The 21,242-nt window shown below is 41.3% G+C and overlaps 1 protein-coding gene across 4 annotated transcripts in view; it reads right to left on the bottom strand.

The window, feature by feature from the left end:
* Positions 1 to 584: 584 nt before the first annotated feature.
* Positions 585 to 21,242, bottom strand: part of DGKH (diacylglycerol kinase eta) — a 171,687-nt gene continuing 151,029 nt past the window's right edge. For 3 of the 4 annotated variants that reach the window (XM_075265451.1, XM_075265452.1, XM_075265454.1), the window contains 7 exons: positions 20,951 to 21,117; positions 19,744 to 19,849; positions 18,502 to 18,594; positions 16,621 to 16,740; positions 16,371 to 16,479; positions 10,941 to 11,071; positions 585 to 1,257 (listed from right to left, as the gene is read on the bottom strand). In XM_075265451.1, coding sequence (XP_075121552.1) covers positions 1,168 to 1,257; positions 10,941 to 11,071; positions 16,371 to 16,479; positions 16,621 to 16,740; positions 18,502 to 18,594; positions 19,744 to 19,849; positions 20,951 to 21,117 — 816 coding nt within the window. In that variant the 3' untranslated portion in view covers positions 585 to 1,167. The remainder of the gene's footprint in view (positions 1,258 to 10,940; positions 11,072 to 16,370; positions 16,480 to 16,620; positions 16,741 to 18,501; positions 18,595 to 19,743; positions 19,850 to 20,950; positions 21,118 to 21,242) is intronic. The other variant, XM_075265453.1, reaches the window with a different exon arrangement.

The raw sequence follows: 21,242 nt of genomic DNA, 5'->3' as shown, positions 1-21,242 counted from the left end.
AGAGAGGGGTGAAATGGGATCTGGAAATTAAATAAAATATTTTTTGTCCATACAAAGCTATATAAAGTTTGTGATAGAGAAATGTGGTGGAAGCAGCAAATGAGCAGGCGCCCTGGCCTTTTCTGTGGATGGATGTTCTATATATGCTACCATAAAGCTGGTGGGAAGACCACTGTCATTGTATTCTATTGCTACATTGAGGATTATGACCCTAGGCGGGATGCTAACCTCCCCAATATTTCAACTATAAATCTAATAGGATATAAGGCATTGGAAATAGTCCCCATGGATTTCCAAGAGAAATTATTCTGTGAGGTAACCATCTTTGCAGAATGAAAATTTGCAATAACCTAATTTTATCAGCAATAATTACTAAACAATATTAACTAGCTAGAATAAATATGTAGAACATACATAATGCACATCATTTTCTTAGGATACATGGCACATAGGCTACATGTTCACATCCACAATCCCCCGGCCACTGAACATAGTCATGCAAAAATATACAACAACTAATAGAAAAGTGCCTTGAACCAACAGACACATCAGTAGTAATAAATTAATCCATATTAAAATCAATATAAAAGTTGTTCAAGTTTTTTTTTTTTTTTTTTCTGTTTTTGTATCAGATATGTCATGCAACTGTAATACAATTTCAACAGGCACTCCATGCATTTAGATTGCATTCACTTTATACAAAGTGTTTTTCTAGACAAACTCCTTGGCCAGTGAATGAGCAGTACCTGAGGCAGTGTGAACCAAGGCTAACCATATAGGCTTGGCCCACTTGCATTTTGGCCTTCCCTGTTATTTGAAAGTCTGGGCCTCATACATGCTAGCATGTTGACGTTTTGCCATAAAATGATATGTTGTCAGACTGCAGATGGTAGCTTAGAAATGTGCCAACACAACCCCAGGTGGCTTCTGTCTAACCAACAGTCTCTTGGAATTGGGTAAGCCATATGTTTCAAGTGCGGATCCAAACTTTACCAAACCTCTTAATTTTGGCACAAACTGCTAACTCCAAACCAAGTTTGCAATACTTCAGGCATTTCCCCTCCAGCTGTATACAATCTCTTACTGAAACAGTATACTACACAGTGCCTGGAAACAACTTGAGCCAATGTCCAAGCCTCGCTCCATGCAGGGACACCAGCAGCGCCTTCACACCTCAGAAAAAGATGTATTTTTGCAGAGTTCCTTAATTCCCTGTAGAATTCGCTTCATATGACCCACTTTCATTATCCCCAGATCCTGCAAGGAAAATCAAAGAAGTTGTTATCTCAGCTACTATGCCACAAACTACTAATTGTGAGTCTCAAAGGCATTACATATAAAAACTACAACGGGTACTGGAACCTTAGAGAATTGTTTTCTATATGTTTTGCCACCATAGAAAGTAATGGCATATCCATGATCGGTGAAGTCCGACTGCTGCAACACCTATGGATCCTCAGAATGAAGGAGTGATAGTGTTAGGTAAACTCTAAGATGCAGGGAACAGCAGCATCGAGTCAATGGATTTGTGTTGCAGTTTCCATGCATCAGGATTGGATAGAAGCATGATTGTTCGAATAAGTCTCCCAGAGGGGTCCTTTCATTCTCAGGAACAGTGGGGTCCGAGAAGTGGGGCTCCTCACTGATCATAACAAAATGACATGACATATCCGAGTAATAGACAATAGAAGTCTGAAACATGAATACACCTTTAGGCTAAGGCCTCGCTTTTTTGTTGCAGATTTTGCCTGAGCCAAAGCCTGGGGTAGAGTGAGCAGTAGGTAGAAGTATAAATACTTTCTATAGATTTCACAAAAAACAGCAGCAAAAATGTGCAACAAAAAAACCTGCATCCCTGCAATGTGGTGTCTCAGCGTTGGAGAATAATATAATCTAAAACAAGTTATCTATTCATAGGAAAGGCAGTAAGTGTTCGATCAATGGGGGTCCCATGAACAGGAGTCCCATGTTTCCCAGTCTGAATGGAGTTCTATTCAAAGACTATCCTGTACTCTCCTATCTCAGTCAGTCTCACGGAGAATGAATACTGCTTTATTCAAACTGGGGACATGAGAACCCAGTTGTTGTTATTGCTTGGCATAGCAGTGGTGTAACCCCCAGCAATAAGACACTTGTCACCTGTCCTATGCTTGATAAATTGTGATTAGGAGACAACCCCTTTAAGCACTGTAATGTAACAGGAACACTGGATCCATAAGACTTTTATTGCCTTTCCAATAATACTTGCAAGAGGCAAACACATCACCTTGGAATACTGTATCTCGCATCTGTGTGCAGGAATTTTGTTGCATTGTTTTCCTTCCTGACAACATCTGAGAAGTGAGCAGCCTGGATTATGTATGGCATAAGAGACTGCATAGAACATTATTCAATGGACATTAGCTCAGCAAAATGTGTACATGGTCACTTCAAGGTGATGACACAATGCAAGTTAATGGAGACGATAGATCACTCAATGGATATAAATATGGCAGTGTACAAGGAAACATTATAAAGTTACAGCAAATTAATAAAAAACATCAAGTGTGTCATGGGAAAGAGATGGTTCTACACAGCCAACACAAAAGAGAAAATGATGATTTGCAATTTAAATCATAAAATGATTCTACAGCTTTGTAAAGTTACTTGGACAATTTCCTGTGGTTTAGGTAGCTTAAGGCCCCACTGAACGTATTGCGGTTTTTCCCGCAGCTCTTTCAACAGAAAGTTCACTGAGTTTTCCTCTGCAGACTTTCTGTTACAAGTTATCTACACTCACCGGCCACTTTATTAGGTACACCTGTCCAACTGCTCGTTAACACTTAATTTCTAATCAGCCAATCACATGGCGGCAACTCAGTGCATTTAGGCATGTAGACATGGTCAAGACAATCTCCTGCAGTTCAAACCAAGCATCAGTATGGGTAAGAAAGGTGATTTGAGTGCCTTTGAACGTGGCATGGTTGTTGGTGCCAGAAGGGCTGGTCTGAGTATTTCAGAAACTGCTGATCTACTGGGATTTTCACGCACAACCATCTCTAGGGTTTACAGAGAATGGTCCGAAAAAGAAAAAACATCCAGTGAGCGGCAGTTCTGTGGGCGGAAATGCGTTGTTGATGCCAGAGGTCAGAGGAGAATGGCCAGACTGGTTCGAGCTGATAGAAAGGCAACAGTGACTCAAATAGCCACCCGTTACAACCAAGGTAGCCAGAAGAGCATCTCTGAACGCACAGTACGTCGAACTTTGAGGCAGATGGGCTACAGCAGCAGAAGACCACACCGGGTGCCACTCCTTTCAGCTAAGAACAGGAAACTGAGGCTACAATTTGCACAAGCTCATCGAAATTGGACAATTGAAGACTGGAAAAACGTTGCCTGGTCTGATGAGTCTCGATTTCTGCTGCGACATTCGGATGGTAGGGTCAGAATTTGGCGTCAACAACATGAAAGCATGGATCCATCCTGCCTTGTATCAACGGTTCAGGCTGGTGGTGGTGGTGTCATGGTGTGGGGAATATTTTCTTGGCACTCTTTGGGCCCCTTGGTACCAATTGAGCATCGTTGCAACGCCAAAGCCTACCTGAGTATTGTTGCTGACCATGTCCATCCCTTTATGACCACAATGTACCCAACATCTGATGGCTACTTTCAGCAGGATAATGCGCCATGTCATAAAGCTGGAATCATCTCAGACTGGTTTCTTGAACATGACAATGAGTTCACTGTACTCCAATGGCCTCCACAGTCACCAGATCTCAATCCAATAGAGCATCTTTGGGATGTGGTGGAACGGGAGATTCGCATCATGGATGTGCAGCCGACAAATCTGCGGCAACTGTGTGATGCCATCATGTCAATATGGACCAAAATCTCTGAGGAATGCTTCCAGCACCTTGTTGAATCTATGCCACGAAGAATTGAGGCAGTTCTGAAGGCAAAAGGGGTCCAACCCGTTACTAGCATGGTGTACCTAATAAAGTGGCCGGTGAGTGTATATGTTCTGTTATCTATAGGAAAGTCACCGGCGTTTCCGTAGATATAACTGACATGCTGTGATTTTCAAAACCGCAACGGTTTTGGAAATCGCAGCGTGTCCGCGCTGCGATTTTTTCCGCAAAGTCAGCATGGGATTCGCATAAATCCCATCCACTTTGCAAGTACTGTAAAACACAGCAATTTTTACCGCGGCAGCCAAATCGCGGCGTTTCTGGCCAGTGAGGAATGGGAAATAGATAGGAGGTTCTTATGCTTCTCCCATCTGCGCAATCAACTGCTGACTTTGGCTCAAAAGAAAAGAGCAAAGTTTACAACAAAAAAAGAAAAAAGTGTTTTCGCAGCGTGGGGCCTTAGCCTACAGAAGTTATCCACGTTCTAATGTTAACAACCTATCGTTAAGATAGCCAAACCTCACAAGATTCATCTCATGAGGTTCACCTAGTGGTTTCGTTCGGACCACACATGGCTGAACCGCAACTACTATTGTACTCTGGGATATCTTTAGATTAAAGAATATTATAATTGGAGGCCCAAGGAAGGTGAACATACATAAAAAAAATAAATAAATAAAAGTTACTCCCCTCTCCTGAGCTCTGGATTTAGGTAATGCTGGGCTGACCCATTGAAATCTATGAGGTAGTCCATCAGTACCTACTGTATAGCCACCGCCGCTACAGTTAGTAGGCAAGTAAGTACAGTGACTCCCAGCATTTAAATATAACTGTGAGCCATGCTGTCCCAGAGCTGCTGATCTGAGGGGGTTCAAGGTGTCAGACCCTCACAGATCTAATATTGATGGTCCTTGCCCTTTAAAGCTAGGTTCAAACAGTAGAACACGAGCTGACAAAATCTGCTTCAGGATTTTTTCTACTTTCTTCTACCAAATCCACTGTAGGAACTTGCTGCAGAGATTTGCTAATTCAGTGTCAAATTTCATGGCAGCCAAACATTTTTCCATCTTCCATTCATTTCAATGGGACTTCTCAGGAGGAATCTGAGTATGATGTTATTATTTTTTGCATTAACTAAAAAAAAAGCCATCTTGAGAAGAAATTCAGCATCTGCCTGCCAATGAAATGAATAGAAGCTGATTTTAGGTGGAATTTGGAACAGATTTTGAGGCGGAATCTCAGACTATGCAATGCCAAGTCTGAGTGAATCAATGTCTGCAGACTATGAAACATGACCCGATTATTTCATTTCCTTTAAATAATAAAAAATAACAAAATCCTATTCATTCTAAATACATTATTTTTAAGTATTCCTTGTTAAATCAAATAAAATATATATATAAGCTCTATAGCAAGTAAACTATTTTCTATATCACAAGTGTGCAGAATGGAAACTAGTGTCAATTACTAAATAAGTTTCCATACAGTATTCTGCAATGTACGGTACAGTAATCTGTAAACCACAGTCAACTCTTACACTGACACCTAACTGGTCCCTCTATTTGTGAGCCCATCAACAACACCATGACGTGAATGCGGGTTGCTCTGGCAAAAGGGACCCTAACAAGTGCCAAAATCTTCAGCAGAAACCCAAGTAGTGGGACAAATTGTAATACAGTAAATAAACTATCACAGGGCAAGTTATACTCTATTAGAATAAATGCAATTGGAGTTGCACTCAGGAATGTATAATACAGCACTCCCCTTCTTTCATAATGATCACTCAATGTTTTATTAAGTTCGATGTAGATCGATCAACATAAGCCAAATGGACAAGTGGAACAAATGACCAAGTGTAAATGATGTTTTAGCCACTCCAAAGCCTCTCCCATGGTCGCAAGTCACAGGAAAAGAGAGCAAAGGAAGTGTGTGTCGCCCTGTGTCGGTGGCTCATATAGTCAGTCTTAGACCTGTGCATCATCGCCGCCTGCACTGTACAAGACTATATGAGTGTAATTCCAGGGGAAGGGGCTCCCTACTGCCCACTGATGACAGTGAGCTACGTAACCGGGCCGCAAAAGTACAGCGATATCAGCAGCTATGATTAAGGACTTATTTCATGATCTATATACATTGATTCTTATAAATGAATCTGCAATGTTTGGAAGTGATATCTGTAGTCGAAATTAACACCACCGATATCTCCGCAACAGGGAACGATGCCAACAAAGATGAAAGTGGGCTGAATTCAGCACACCGACAGCTTTGTAACAGTATATACACATGTGAACAAAATTGTTGGTACCTCTTGTTTAATGAAAGGAAAAACCCACAATAGTCACAGAAATAACTTGAATTTGACAAAAGAAATAATAACCAAACTACATGTTGACAAGTCACAAAGCTTCTGGGAGACTGTCATATGGACAGACGAGACAAAAATCAATCTTTTTGGCAAGGCACTTCAGCTCTATGTTCACAGATGAAAAAATGAAGCATATCTTGAAAAGAACACTGTCCCTACTGTGAAACATGAAGGAGGCTCTGTTATGTTCTGGGGCTGCTTTGCTGCATCTGGTATAGGGTGTCTTGAATCTGTGCAGGGTACAATGAAATCTCAAGACTATCAAAGGATTATAGAAAGAAATGTGCTGCCCAGTGTCAGAAAGATTGGACTCAGTCGTAGGTCATGGGTCTTACAACAGGATAATGACCCAAAAAACACAGCAAAAAACACCCAAGAATGGCTGAGAGGAAAACATTGGACTATTCTGAAGTGGCCTTCTATGAGCCCTGGCCTAAATCCTATTGAGCATGTTTGGAAGGAGCTGAAACATGCTGTCTGGAAAAGGCACCCTTCAAACCAGAGACAACTGGAGCAGATTGCTCATGAGGAATGGGCCAGAATACCTGCTGAGAGGTGCAGAAGTCTCATTGACAGTTACAGGAATCGTGTGATTGCAGCGATTGCCTCAAAAGGTTGTGCAACAAAATATTAAGTTACGGGAACCATCAATTATGTCCAGGCCTGTTTCATGAGTTTTATTCAAAATAAATTCTGTTGAAGCGAAAAGCAATGTCCTGACTTTCATTTATTAATTTTCATAGAATTTTTATTATTATTTTTGTCAGATTCTAGTTATTTCTGTGACCATTGTGGGTTCTTCTTTCATTAAACAAGGGGTACCAACAATTTTGTCCACGTGTTTAATATGTCCTGTGTTAACCCCTTCCCGCCGATGGCATTTTTTGATTTTCATTTTTGACTCCCCTCCTTCTAAACCCCATAACTTTTTTATTTCTCCGCTCCCAGAGCCATATGAGGTCTTAATTTTCGCGGGACAAATTTTTCTTCATGATGCCACCATTAATTATTCTATATAATGTACTGGGAAGCAGGAAAAAAATTCAGAATGGGGTGGATTTGAAGAAAAAATGCATTTCTGCGACTTTCTTATGGGCTTTGGTTTTACGGCGTTTACTGTGCAGCCAAAATGACATGTCCCCTGTATTCTGTGTTTCGGTACGGTTCCAGGGACACCAAATTTATATGGTTTTATTTACATTTTGACCCCTAAAAAAAATTCCAAAACTGTGTTAAAAAATTTTTTTTCTAAAAGTCGCCATATTCCGACGGCCGTAACTTTTTTATACGTAAGTGTACGGGGATGCATAGGGCGTCTTTTTTTGCGGGGCCGGGTGTACTTTTTAGTTCTACCATTTTCGGGAAATGTTATTGCTTTGATCACTTTTTATTCAAATTTTTATCAGAATCAAAACAGTGAAAAAATGGCGGTTTGGCACTTTGGACTATTTTTCCCGCTACGGCGTTTACCGAACAGGAAAAATATTTTTATAGATTTGTAGAGCGGGCGATTTCAGACGCGGGGATAGCTAACATGTATATGTTTCACAGTTTTTAACTACTTTTATATGTGTTCTAGGGAAAGGGGGGTGATTTGAACTTTTAATTCTTTTTATATTTTTTTATATTTTTTTTAACTTTTTTTTTTTATTATTATTTTTTTGCATTTATTAGACCCCCTAGGAGTGTTGAACCCCAGGGGGTCTGATCACTAATGCAATGCATTACAATACTAATGCATTGCAAAAAAGCATCCTTTCTTTTGCAGGCTGCATAGACCAGCCTGCAAAAGAGAGGATTTGCAGACAAGCCGGGGAGCCTGTACAAGGCTCCCGGCTGTCATGGCAACGGGACGTCAGCCCTGGAGCATGCTCCAGGAGCTGGCGATCCCGGCCAAAATGGCGGCGCCCATGCGCCGCCGGGAAAATGGCGCCTCCCGCGCCTTTGACCGCGGCACCGGAGGGGTTAATGCCCCCGATTGGAGGCATCAGAGCCGGTTGTCTACTGCTTAAAGCAGTAGACACCCGGCGGCTATGGCGGCCGCCCGGCTCCCGGGCGGTCACCATAGTTACAGACCCGACATGCGCCGTACTATTACGGCACATGTCGGGAAGGGGTTAAAGGACATAAAAAGTTCTCTATAAAATCTGGAAACATAAAAGGTTCAGACATAGAAGCATATTTGCAAAAGAAAGAAATACTGGTACTATGACAAGCTCTAAAAATTTCAGACTTCTTTCCCTTCTTTGAATTAGTAAAGGTAAACTAGGAGAAAAAAACAATATACAGACAAGGCAGAATTCTCCAGTTCTAGATACATTTTTATTATTATTAAAAAAAGGATAAAAATGAACTTTAATTAATCTAAATTTGTATATTCTCAGCCCATAGCCAATAGTGAATGATAAAACCACCAGCTATGAATATTATAGCAGCCCCAGATAAAGGAAATCCACTGAATCAATACATGAATACCCTCCTCATTTCTATGCTGGGTGTTGAATATATCACTATAGAGTATAATTCAGAGGGATGTAGCCAGCTTCAAGACTCAAATTTCTGTGCAACATCTCTAAGTATGTTCCAGGTAAGTGAATATCTCTATATAAAATAACCTATTAAATGGCTAGGGAAGTGCTAGTAAGTGGGACTTACTAAGATGATTGTCTGCAGACAGGGTAACCAGAAGCACAGGCAGCCTGGTGGTTATATTATGTCAGATGATCTCAGGCTCAGTGCGGTTGGGAAGCGAAGAAGACGACAGAGGCCGCTGCTGGAGAGTTTTCAAGCAGCACTTGGGGATTTGCTGCGTGAAAACTTATTTACATAAGGAAGAAAAAGTATTTCTCAGGAATGGCGGTGTGGATCAGAATAATAAAGGTAATTCCTATGTCAATTTAGTTTAAAAAGGGTATTCTAATGATAGAATCCCTTTAAATGGGTAGCTTCCTGCTGTTTTAGCCTACAATTACCATGATGCATTGAAGTTCACTCATATCCCCCCCCTCCTCACAACTCCCCTTCCCCATTTCCCTAGCTAGCCCACGGACTACAAGCCCTATCTACCTACCTAATTTAGCCCCCCGACCTCCTCCCCACCATACTTACCTGTCTTATAGTCCTGGAGATGACTTTGGGGTGCCGCTGTCCCCTCTTCTGCCTCATCACCTGGGATCTGGAACTGGCACCTGCGCAATAGAATGCTGGCAGAAGCCACGCATGTGCAATAAAACGCTGCTTCTTATTGCTTCTGTTGGGTTCTATTGTGCAGGTGCCATCTCCCTTGTGAAGGAAGTGACCGCCCTATTTATAGGGAGCTGAGATAAACACTATTGAAGTTTGGTGTCTATCACTACCTACTACTAAGGTTGGCTATTAATAGGAGTAGTCTGGTAAGTACAAGAGAGGATGCAGCAGGTCAGACTCCCACTGAAGTCTCCCAGTATGAATGGAACTGGAAGATGTTCGTGTGCGCTGCCACTTAATTCAGTTCCATGGGACTAATGGATCACTTCAGGAGTGCCTCAGAGATGATCGGAGCAGCAACAAATGCTTGACCAGCTCATTCATTCTTACGGTGTACATGGGCCCCCCATTTTTGTGATTGGAAGGGTTCCCAGCTATCTGGCTCCCTATCTATCTATCTATCTATCTATCTATCTATCTATCAACCCCTAATCCAGTGGACAAGGGATAACTGGTGATTGCTGGAATACTGGAATGACGCTTTTGTTGGAGTGGACCATCTCGTGTTACTTGTGGCTAGAAAATTGATGTATTACTTCAGCACACACAAGTACCAGACTTGTTGGATTTCCTGCAGTTTTCAGGAGAGAATTGATCTAAGTTATTTTATAAAATATCAGGTCTCTGCAGTTGTATAACTATTATTTATGGCGTCTTCATTGCTATTCCTTTTTTTCAAAAATACTAGACCCTTGAAAGAACCCAGGCAGTTCGCATTAAAGTGCATTTGTCCTGTGAAAGTTCACCAGCAACAGAAACATTAACTGGCATACTATAGCTATCATGGCTTAGTTACAAAAAGAGACCAGTACAGTGGTGTGAACAGTGTCTGTGGACTAGACCACAGAGCAGAATGTTATCCACACCTCAGCTAGAAAGCCATTTAGTGGACGCCAAAGAACTCTGTGAATTCCATATCACCAGTGCACGTGTACAATATCCTGTCCTGGCAATAAAAAAGTAAAACATAAAAGAGTTCTGTAACACCACCAGACCAGAATCAACATTATGAGATGGAGAACGTGGATTAAATATGTAGTGAGACATGGTGGACGCATTAGTTGACAATGGAGAAATTTGCCACATTGCATAGATGAAAAGACTGCAATAAATGACTAACATGATTTTTCACCTTCCACACTGATCCCACTTTATCTGAAATTGTTCAAATTTATTTTTCTATAGGATTTTATCTTGTAGATTTATTTAGCCAGGTTATGAAGGCTGCATTCATGGTACCAGTAATGCTGATGTTGTAGGCTGCAATGGCAGTGTAACACACAGGGAGTGCAGGCCACAGAACAGTGCAGATTAGTTACAGAGAGATTGTCATTTAAGCCAAGCTACAAGCACAAAACAAGAAGGGGACAGGAAAGAGGTTAAATTCCCACAAGAAGGAAAAAAATCTTAAGAGAGCGGAAAAAGTAGCACAAAGGAAATACCTTAAGATCCCGCCTTTCCAGATGCACTAGCTCTGAACCTCGGATGTCATGACGGATGAAGATTTCTTTGTACTCTCCCAAACTCAGCAGATCCAGCCAAGCTGCAACTTCATCGGTGCCCCATTTTTGAACTAACAAAGTTAAGAGCAAAACCCCCTTAATTTGTACATGCACAAATGCATAACAAGCATAGGTTAGGCCAAAGAGTGGAAAACAGAAATGCAGTGCTAGCAAAGGGAAAAGAGAAAAGGTATCAACTCAACAGATCTAATGGTTTGATTTCTGGTGCATGCAGGTTAAAATCAACAGTAACTCAAACAAATGTCTGTACAAGGACTGGGTTCGTTGCTTTGCAGCCGTGCTTCAGCTTCATCTCTCACTAAAACAAGTTGTCTACTAATGGTAAACCATCCGTGAACAACAGAGAATTTGCTCTACAGATTAGGATCAGTGGTGCAAGGTACACATTTGCTGTAAGACTCTACCAGTAAGAACAGTCTCGTACAAACTTGGATTGAGCAGGTTCCAGCACACAGTTCAAACGCATAACATACATTATCCATACACAAGTTGCAGTGTTACTGCTATGAGAAAAAAGACTGTATTTTTACTATAAAGCTGGCCATACACAAAAGAAAAAATTTGGCTGACCCCCCCCAAATTGTGTATTGGGTCCAAATCTACCCCGACCACCATGGAAATGAAAAATGGGTCATACTGAATTTTAACACACTGATAGTTTGTTCCCAAGGGAGATTCATCAATGCCCATAGAAATAAATATTACAACAGTCAACTAAAGGTGTGTAACACAGATAGCAATTTCATGTGTATAGCCAGCTTAAGACTGTGGTTTTTTAGGTTTCAGTTATAAAATTCTGGCTGTAGTTTAATTCCATAACATTTTAATGCCCGGTGACACAAATTATAATTCTCAGATGTAATAACATTCAAGAAGAAAGCTAACAAGTGCTTAGAAAGTTGGGGATCACAGCAGACCATAGTGCGCAATATCAGAGATTTTAGGTGTACCTAAGCTAACTCAGCAGTTGTATAACAGACCCAAGTAGGTTTATTTGGGTTAGGGTCTGAGAGAGCAAGCAAGCTTTGGATCAAGGGCTACCTAATATAAACTATAAACAACGATAAGGGGCAGCCGCACAATTGTTCTAGTGGGGGTGCACCTTTTCGATGTTTAGGGTCTGAGAGAGGCCTTAGGGCAAAAGTTGAAGTTGTAAAATTCCAATAGCTGTTAAATTTACGCAAAAGCAGATAAATATTTTCAATTAGAGATGAGCGAGTACTGTTCGGATCAGCCGATCCGAACAGCACGCGCGCATTGAAATGAATGGAATCACCTGGTACTTCCGCTTTGACGCCGGCCGCTTAACCCCCCGAGTGCCGGCTACGTCCATTCATTTCAATGCGTGCGTGCTGTTCGGATCGGCTGATCCGAACAGTACTCGCTCATCTCTATTTTCAATGTTTAAAGTTAGGTTTATGTCAACTAGGACAAGGTAAAGATTACTGCAAATAAGACCTGTCCTATTAATATACCGTATTTTTCGGAAATAGGAAAAATAGGAAATAGGAAAAAAAAATTTTGAAGCAAAAAAATTGTAAAATATTTAATAACAGAACATATTATTTCACCAATGTAAACAGAACTCAACAGCAGCATTAACAACCATTAGGGTCTGGGTGCGAGTCTCTGGCGTCCTGTGATCCGCTGCTCCTTTACACAGCTCCAGTGCCAGCCAGCATCGGGCCAGCAGTCAGCAGTTCAGCATGTCCCGATGCTGGTGCTGAACAGCTCTGCTGGCCCGATAATGGAATAGTACCAATTTTTCCTCTGCTACAGCAGTCACCATACGAGAAAAATATTTTCATAAGTTTGTAGATCAGGGGTTTTTGGACACAGGGATTCCTAATGTGTTTGTGTTTCACAGTAATGTTTTTGTTTTATATGTATTCTAGGGATATGGGGGTGATTTGAATTTTTTTTTTTTATATATATTTTTTTTCATAGCTATAAAAAAAATTTTTTAATATTTTATTTTCACCCACCTAGGGGGTTTGAACCTGCAATCATTTGATTGCAAGTCCCATAGACTGCAATACAACTGTATTGCAGTCTATGGGAGAGGCTCAGTATATTATCGTACTATGAAGGCCCTTCCTGCAGAGTGTTTGCCATAGCTAACAGGTCTCCGCTGTACATGAGACCCGATAGCTATGGCAATCTCTCTGTGAGAGATAATGTCCCACAGAGAGCTAAAAAAGTGCCCATGATACCTGTACTAAGATGTCGGGTCTAAAAGATGGCCGGCGCTCCTGCAGAGCGATTACCATAGCTAGCGTGTCTCCGCTGTACAGAAGACCCGATGGCTACTGCAATCTCTCTGTAAGAGCGGCCAGAAACTTTTACCTGTAATGCTGCAGGCCAGCTCCCGCAGAGCCGACCTGTTCCTGTGCCACGCGGCTCTGAAACTCAGGACTCAGCACTACATTCGGACTATAAGACGCACCTACATTTTCCTCCCATATTTGGAGGAAAAAAAGTGTGTCTTATAGTCCGAAAAATACGGTAATAGTTTAGATTTTACGTATACTCTCTCTACTCACAAAAGACTCTTGGCTATTTCCAGTTTCAGAATACATCTAGTTCTAAACCCAAATTTATCGAGGCTAAAAATCTGGAATGAAAAAGAATGAACGAAAACTTATTATGTGGAATTTACCAGATAGAAAAATCATTTTCCACACCAGTGCCTTGATAAACCTGGTCCTGTGAGGTTTCAGAGAATGGATGCCAAGGACCGATTAGAATACAATGGAACAGGAAAAACAAGGGAAATGTATGCCTGCTCATAGACAGCACATAATCCTTCATTGGGAATGTTACCGATGGAACAGAATGAAGACATTGGACCAAGGGAAAGGCGAAAACAGAAGAGTCCCCTAGTAAAGTGGATATGGTGCCTCTTCATGTAAAAAAAAACCCCCGTAATAATGGGCAGGGGGCTTCTCCATACTTGTTTTATGTCCTGATAATCAATTAAGACAATAGCCTGTATAGAGAAAGTGGGGACCTTCAACATGTCCCAGCCTCGCACAAAATAATGGTTGAAAGCAAGGCTGGGTTAGTGGCTCATCTCTAAGGTTTATGGCCTACACAGGGAGAAATTGGGACATAGTAATAACAAGGAATATACACGTTCCACTCTAAGGAGAAACGGAAGTATCAAGGTTACACTTACTGTGCTGCCATTTCATATGTCTGTACAATACTCAGAATATCAGTATCTGTCAAAACACAACCTGCCACCAGGTTGGTAACACTAAGTAGCAGTTATTTTAGGGATTGGTTGCATTTATCTACCATTTTCATCCTAAAGGATATCCATAAAGACAGTAAAACTGAAGCATGTTACCTCATATGCAGCTAGCTGCACTCACTGGATGAATAAGACAATTAGCTTATCACTTAAGACATAACTTATTACTGTGTGAAGACATGTGCAGAGAGATTATGGCCGTGTCTATCAAACTAATGACAGTACCTGGTAGGCCTACTGATACACTTTCCAAAGATGACTTTCGTAATGAAAAGGGTCTATGGGGATTTCTTCTCCTGGCGAGGATTCAGTCTCTGCTATAGATAATTGCACCGGACAGCCAGCCAGCTCCTTCTCCATTGCTTCAGTGACATCTCCAACTTTGTCTACAGTTGGGATTGGCAATAATAAAATAAAATGAAGAAGAAAGGTATCTTTGGAAAGTGCAGAAGTCTCTCTACAAGGTACCATCATTAGTCTGATATCGAATTGTCCTGCTGGCATACTCCCTTAAAAGGCGTTGACACAAAAAGGACATTTATTAAAATACAAGGTAAGTAATAAAGGTCCAGTCCCTGAGGGTCCCAATGATCAGAGAGGAGTTTTTGAAGGTGAGCGTTTAGCATGTGCCCTGCTGCTCCCCAACACAAGTCACATAGCAGAGAAACGCTGCCTGCATCGCAGCTAGTGACGGTGAATGTGGAAGTGTTGCGACTAATGTTGAGCGAGTAGTATTCGATCGAATTCCTCACCGGCATAGGAATGCGTGTAATCGGCCAAACACCAAGGGGCTAAACGCATTGAATATTCGAAGCGATTAACATCTTGGTGTTCAACCGATTACACGCATTCCTATGCCGGCGAGATATTCGATCGAATACTACTCGCTCAACACTAGTTGTGACCCACAAGCAGTGCAACTGGGTCACACGAAGACAGAATTCTAATTTGGATTTCTGATGATTGTTGTGTTGATGTTACTTGCCAGTCACAACATGACCACAGTCTCCGTCATTAGCAGTCTCCTTCATTAGTAGATAATGCTACACTGCGATTTTTGTCAATATGACACGTGTTGTGACCATAGTTGTTTGGCCCCAGCAGCTGCTTTGTCTGTCAATAACACCTAAGGGTCCGACTTCCACTGATACCCAGTGTGTAAATAGTAATAACAATGAATAATAGATGGGGATATGGAAAACTGAATGTGCCTCCATTACTTTGCTGGCACATCTTAATGTCTCCATGCTGTGAAGCCATAGAATATACTGTTATCTGCGTGTACATTATCTCTGTACTGTGACATCACTATGTATATTATGTGTAGTGTAAAATCACTAACTGCTTTATCTCTGGGTGTGAATGATACCAAAATAACCGAACAGTTTTTTCAGTTCTGAACCTGCTTCTTCAGGTGGTCACTGTATAGCGGGGCCTTATTATGTATTAAGTTTTGCTACGGGGCCCCAGGGTTACTTGTTACGCCACAAACCACTGTTTGACCTTAGCCGAAATGTCCATGGGGCAGATGGAAACAGCTGTACTCTCACCAGTTTCTGTCAGCCCCATAGACATTGATTAGAGCCACACACTGAATGTGCAAGATCGTATACCACTACAAACACCCCAGCAGACAGATATAGGGTAGGGGATAAATGTACACTTTGGGACAACACCCTTTAATATGAACCAATATGGTGTAAACTTACCATGTGTAATTTGCACTTATTGATACTATAACCTCATGTACCTTATACATAACCCCTAACAGGCTACATTTGCTGGCACCCTTAACTTACAGAAAATCTACAGATGCAGCTAGCTGCACACGTAACCAACTGCTAGAGTTTCACCGAAAAGACTTGAATAGAACTTGTTCTTGGATCACACAAACTCACCAGATATATTATACAAGTAAGATACCTGTGTCAACTACACTTACTACATAAGAGTATTAAAGGTTAAGATTTAACCACAATTTACAGTGAAAAGAAACATTTTGTGACTCATCAAAGAACGTTGTATAACAGGTTAGACAACATAAAACCAATGTGCCATCTGCCCCAACTCTGCCAGGACCAGCAGACACATACCAGGCTGAGGGCTGGCCTTATGCTTCTGAGCCTTCTCCTTTTTAAACTTTGGCACTATACGAAATACTGTGCTTCTACTGTTCCTTTTTGTATATTCCAGAGGAGGATCCTATATGTAATAAAAGTAAGTAATAGTTAGGACTCTACAGCAAGGAAAGCACAGAGATCCATCATTACAATAGCAATTCATAATAAGCCATTTCTGAAATCTTAAGGTCTCATAGACACTTCAGAAATGCCAGGGATGTACCTCTTCCTCATCTGGCTGTAAGACATAGTAAAGCCAGGGAGTCTCCGCTAGCTTAGTTAACTCTACTTCCACATCATGCAGTGCATTGGACAGATGTTCTTCGTGATGGGCTTCCAGCTGCTGCAAAACAAAAAAGTCATTCAAAATGTGCAAGAAATGTCAGACATGTATAAAAGAAGAGAAAGGATATTTCTATCTTATAAAGTTATGGCACGGCACTTTATGACCTCTGGGACCTCCACTGATCCTGCAAGACTGATTTAGCCCTCTTCTATAGTTTAAGTCTGCAGAGCAGCGCCCCTGCCACGCCATTTGAGGGGACCTGCAGTAAAACTTCATTCAAGAATAGTGCAGGCAGAAGCTCCTGCACGTCTATGACACAGCATGCAGAGTCTTCATTCTCAGTATTAGTGGTGGTCCCAGAGGTCGGAGCCTAAAGCAATGGTATATCTTAGCGATATGCCATCACGAGAATAACCTTTTAACCCATTCTCACTCAGTCTGTATCATCACAGCAAACTCTAGGATGTATACAAAAGTGAATGAGGCCTGTATACTGCTAAATGATTTCCCTGTAACTGAAGGATTAAAACTACTGAAATAGTACAAATTATATTTTATATATATATATATATATATATATATATATATATATATATATATATATATACACATACATACACACGTATACATATATATATGTATATCATGTTTCTCTGCATGAGGTGTACTATTGTACCTCACTTCCTATGCATCTGAAAGGGAGTTGAACAGCAACAGAGCACCACAGCCAATACACAAGGATCAGTCTGGTTCTGACTCCGTAGACTGTGCCAAGGTAAGCTGACCAGTAGGGGTACTGGACAGATCATTTAATATACAGGCTTGAAAACTATCTTAAAAAGGGGTTACCCGGGGAGGGACTGATAATGGACCAGGGAGTTTCGGCAATATCACCGAGCCATCGCATTCCACCCCCACCCCCCTGGATCAGGGAAGAACACTGCGTTAGTTCACATGACCCAGGGGTCAGGACATTGCTGGAACGCTTGAGTCCATCATCAGCAATCCCTGGTAACAGGTAAATAAATTACTGCCTGATGAGGTGCCATGACTCTCCATTCTGTTCTACAGGACTTCTAAAGTAAATAAGAATACCCAATTAAGTAACACAAGCAAGAATAAAGCAATTTTAATACACAATGCAAAATTTGCAACTGTTTTAATGTGTCACCATGTGAATGCTAGAACCATCTAATTTGTCACAGAACCTGTCCTGGACATCTCCTTTGTAAAATGTACCACAAGAGGGAGCTGCAACATTATCTTACAAATTTGATAGTAGTATCTTGGCATTATAATTAAAGGGGCTCTATCATTGGGAAAAGTCATTTTTAACTAAGCACATACTTGCATAGCCTTTAGAAAGGCTATTCCACACATACCTTTTATATGTTAATCCCCTAAGTAGTTTTTGAATGAGCCTGCTTTTATTCATATGCTAATTAGTCTCCAGCATGCACCCCGGAAGTCTCAGCGAGCACTCTCTGCTGTGTGTGAGAGAAGGGAGGCTGCTGCTGACTCATTTCCCTGCTCTCACACACAGCAAAGAGTGGTCGCTGAGACTTCAGGGGTGCACGCTGGAGGCGAAAACTGCAAGTACGTGTATGACTTTTCCCAATGATAGAGCCCCTTTAAATCAATTGAACAGTAAGCAATATAATGGAATATGGCTCTCCAAAAGACAGTGGCTTACTGACACATTCTTTAGATGTAGTATTAGGCAGAAGTTGGTTGTGGCTGTGAGTACACAATGATTTATTTATTTATTTTTTAAGTAAAGAATGGCTGACTGTGTGAACACTGCGGGAAGTATCTTACCAGTGGAACTCTTCCAACCAAGAGAGATTCTGTCTCGTTGTGCAGTGCCTTCACATTCACCGCGACCTCTATGGCAGTGTTCCTAGTGAGATTCTACAACAGAAAAAGAAACATGCTGCTTGTTTATAGAAATAAAGGTCAAACGACATGCCAACCTTTAGAGTCACACCTGCGTTCAGGTTCCTGTTCGTGAGGAACGGAAACCTAAAAAGCGGTCACCCGCAGACTATAATGGGGTCCGCTAGGTTTCTGTCCAATTTCCGTCCTAAAAATGCTGAGAGAAAAGGTCTATTTTTCATTCCGCATTTTTAAAGCGGAATGGAGAACGGAATCTCTGAGCGAAGACCAGGCGCAGGTGTGAAGCTGGCCTTATACTGAACACATCCCCTCTGTGGCGGTGAGTTATCTCACTTTTATGACTGGATAGGTCTAATGTTCCTGTCCCCATGTGATCTCTGTTATGGGGATGGGGGCTATGAAAGTCACATACAAATTAGAGGATTAATAAATTCACCTAATTTACACAGGCAGTTTATTAAAAATGGCGCATGACCTCTTCCAAAATAATTTTTATGTATTTCTGCAGGAGCTACAGAGTAGCGTTTGCTGAGCGATGACTTGTGGGAACCCCTGCTGCTTGCAGGCCACTGAAATGGGGCAAGTCTTAATAACGCTAGTCTCAAAAGGGACATGTTTTTTTTTTCTTGTGATCGAATGAAAATATCAATCTCACAGGGTTTCCTGGACTGGCAACATAAGCAACACTATGTACTCCTAGCCTTTAATACATGCAGGGAGGCAGAGAGTGAATGGCTGAAAAATTGAGCCTATCAGACATAGCAGGCAAGCATTACATACACGGCTGGACATCTGGGAATGCCTGTTGGAAGCTGAAGTTTCAGAGTTTTCAAGGATTGGTTTTATACAAAACAGACTCAGTGGTGTAACCAAAGTCTTGTGGCCCCAATGCAATCTTTTCTCTGGGGCCTCCTAACTCATCCCTGTAGCAAATTCTTGATAGTGATGATTACAGGTGCTAAGGAGTTTAATCCACCTTAGTGTGGTTGTGGAAATCTGCGGGTCTCCTTGGCTTATGCGCCAGATGGAAGCTGCAATCTCGATACTGATGTCAGTGCTTATGGGCCCCCCCAAGGCTCCTGGGCACCGGTGTGACTGCACCCTCTGCACCCCCTCAAGTTACACCCCCGCTCATATGTCCTTCTACAGCCTCAAGCGACCTACCTCAGGAAACCTGGGATTGGCTTTATTTAGTGCATGTGAGCAGGCATTTACTGCATGTGCCAACTCTTGCTCCAGTAAACTATATGTTTTTGCAGCTTCACATATTCTGCAGGAAAGAAAAAAACAAAAAAATAAGTATACTTAGCAGTGACAACATTCAGACTGACCTGAATCATAATTATAGAACATACAGTTATCAACAGTTCTCAATAGCGTCAGCTATTGTTGGAACACAACAATCAAACTGGAATTGCAATAGTGTTACATAGAATCTGCACATTGTAACTCCAGCACCCAAGAACAAAGGAATGTAACGGAAGGCAGTCTGTTTATATTAGTTGGCAATACCAAAATTGTCCACAAGATGTCCTCACTGTTTTATAGATAAAATATTCAACTGCGCTATTAGGCTGCTCTCACTTCAGTTTTTTCTGACCCATCAGAGGATTAGAATAACAGAAAAATAAACCGCCTTCTTGATGTATATAACAAAACACTTCATTTGCATTCATCATCATTAACAGCAATGCTATATAAAAATGGAAGCTGTTGGCTTTTCTTTTTATGTAAAGGAAAGTGTAGAATGTTGCTCTAAGACTCCTATCTATCTATCTATCTATCTATCTATCTATCTATCTATCTATCTATCTATCTCTCTAATGGGGCCCCATTCTGTGACCGACTATCCTCTGCCTGGATGAAGACAGGCTGGTTTAGAATTGTGTGCAACCAATTCCATTTACATCTACAGAAGTTACAGAAACGTCTTAACAGATTCTTAATCTCTTTGGATTCTGGACTATGGGTGATTATTTTCTTTTGTTTCTGAACAAAGGGCTCCAGCCATGAAATCTAGATAAGACCTGACACTAGCAGGACTTGCTTACGTGTTTCAGCTTTACAACAAACCCTTACTTTCTTTTGTTTGTACTGTATAACAAAATATGAAAGACATTTTTTATTTATACATTCAAAAGAAAAAGAAAAAGTAAAGCTAATGCGCGGTGGTTGGCTACCATGTTCATGGGATTTGTCTAGCTGTAATCCGTCGTCATTCTTCCACACCGCAAACTACACCCAAATTATGGGGTTCTCAATTACTGCTTACTGTAGCGACTAGCTTACTGATCTGTTCTTATTCACGCTGAGAGAAGAGGATCCTGTCTAGGCAAACATGGCATATTATTATTATTAGGAAGGTACCTACCTTGAAATGAGTTCCTCTGCCGCTTGTGAGCAGAGATTAACTAGTGAAACCTCCTCTTCTGTAGCCAAGTCTACTGCTTGTGGAGAGTACAGGTGGGGACGAAGGGCCGGCTTGCAGGAGTCATACTTCTGCTTATCTTCCCAGGACTTCAATGTATTTTCAAAAGCCTGTTTAGAGAGTAGTGAACACAAAAACTCATCACTATTGAGATCTATCTATATATGCCAACTCCATCAGTGAAAACAGACCCTTTGGATCTGTACATATTGCCTAATACTTGGCATTAATTAAC

The sequence above is a fragment of the Leptodactylus fuscus genome, chromosome 2, assembly GCF_031893055.1.
Source record: "Leptodactylus fuscus isolate aLepFus1 chromosome 2, aLepFus1.hap2, whole genome shotgun sequence".
NCBI lineage: Eukaryota > Metazoa > Chordata > Amphibia > Anura > Leptodactylidae > Leptodactylus > Leptodactylus fuscus.
The sequence above is the reverse complement of the archived record's forward strand: the minus strand, read 5'-3'. Positions and strand labels throughout refer to the sequence as shown.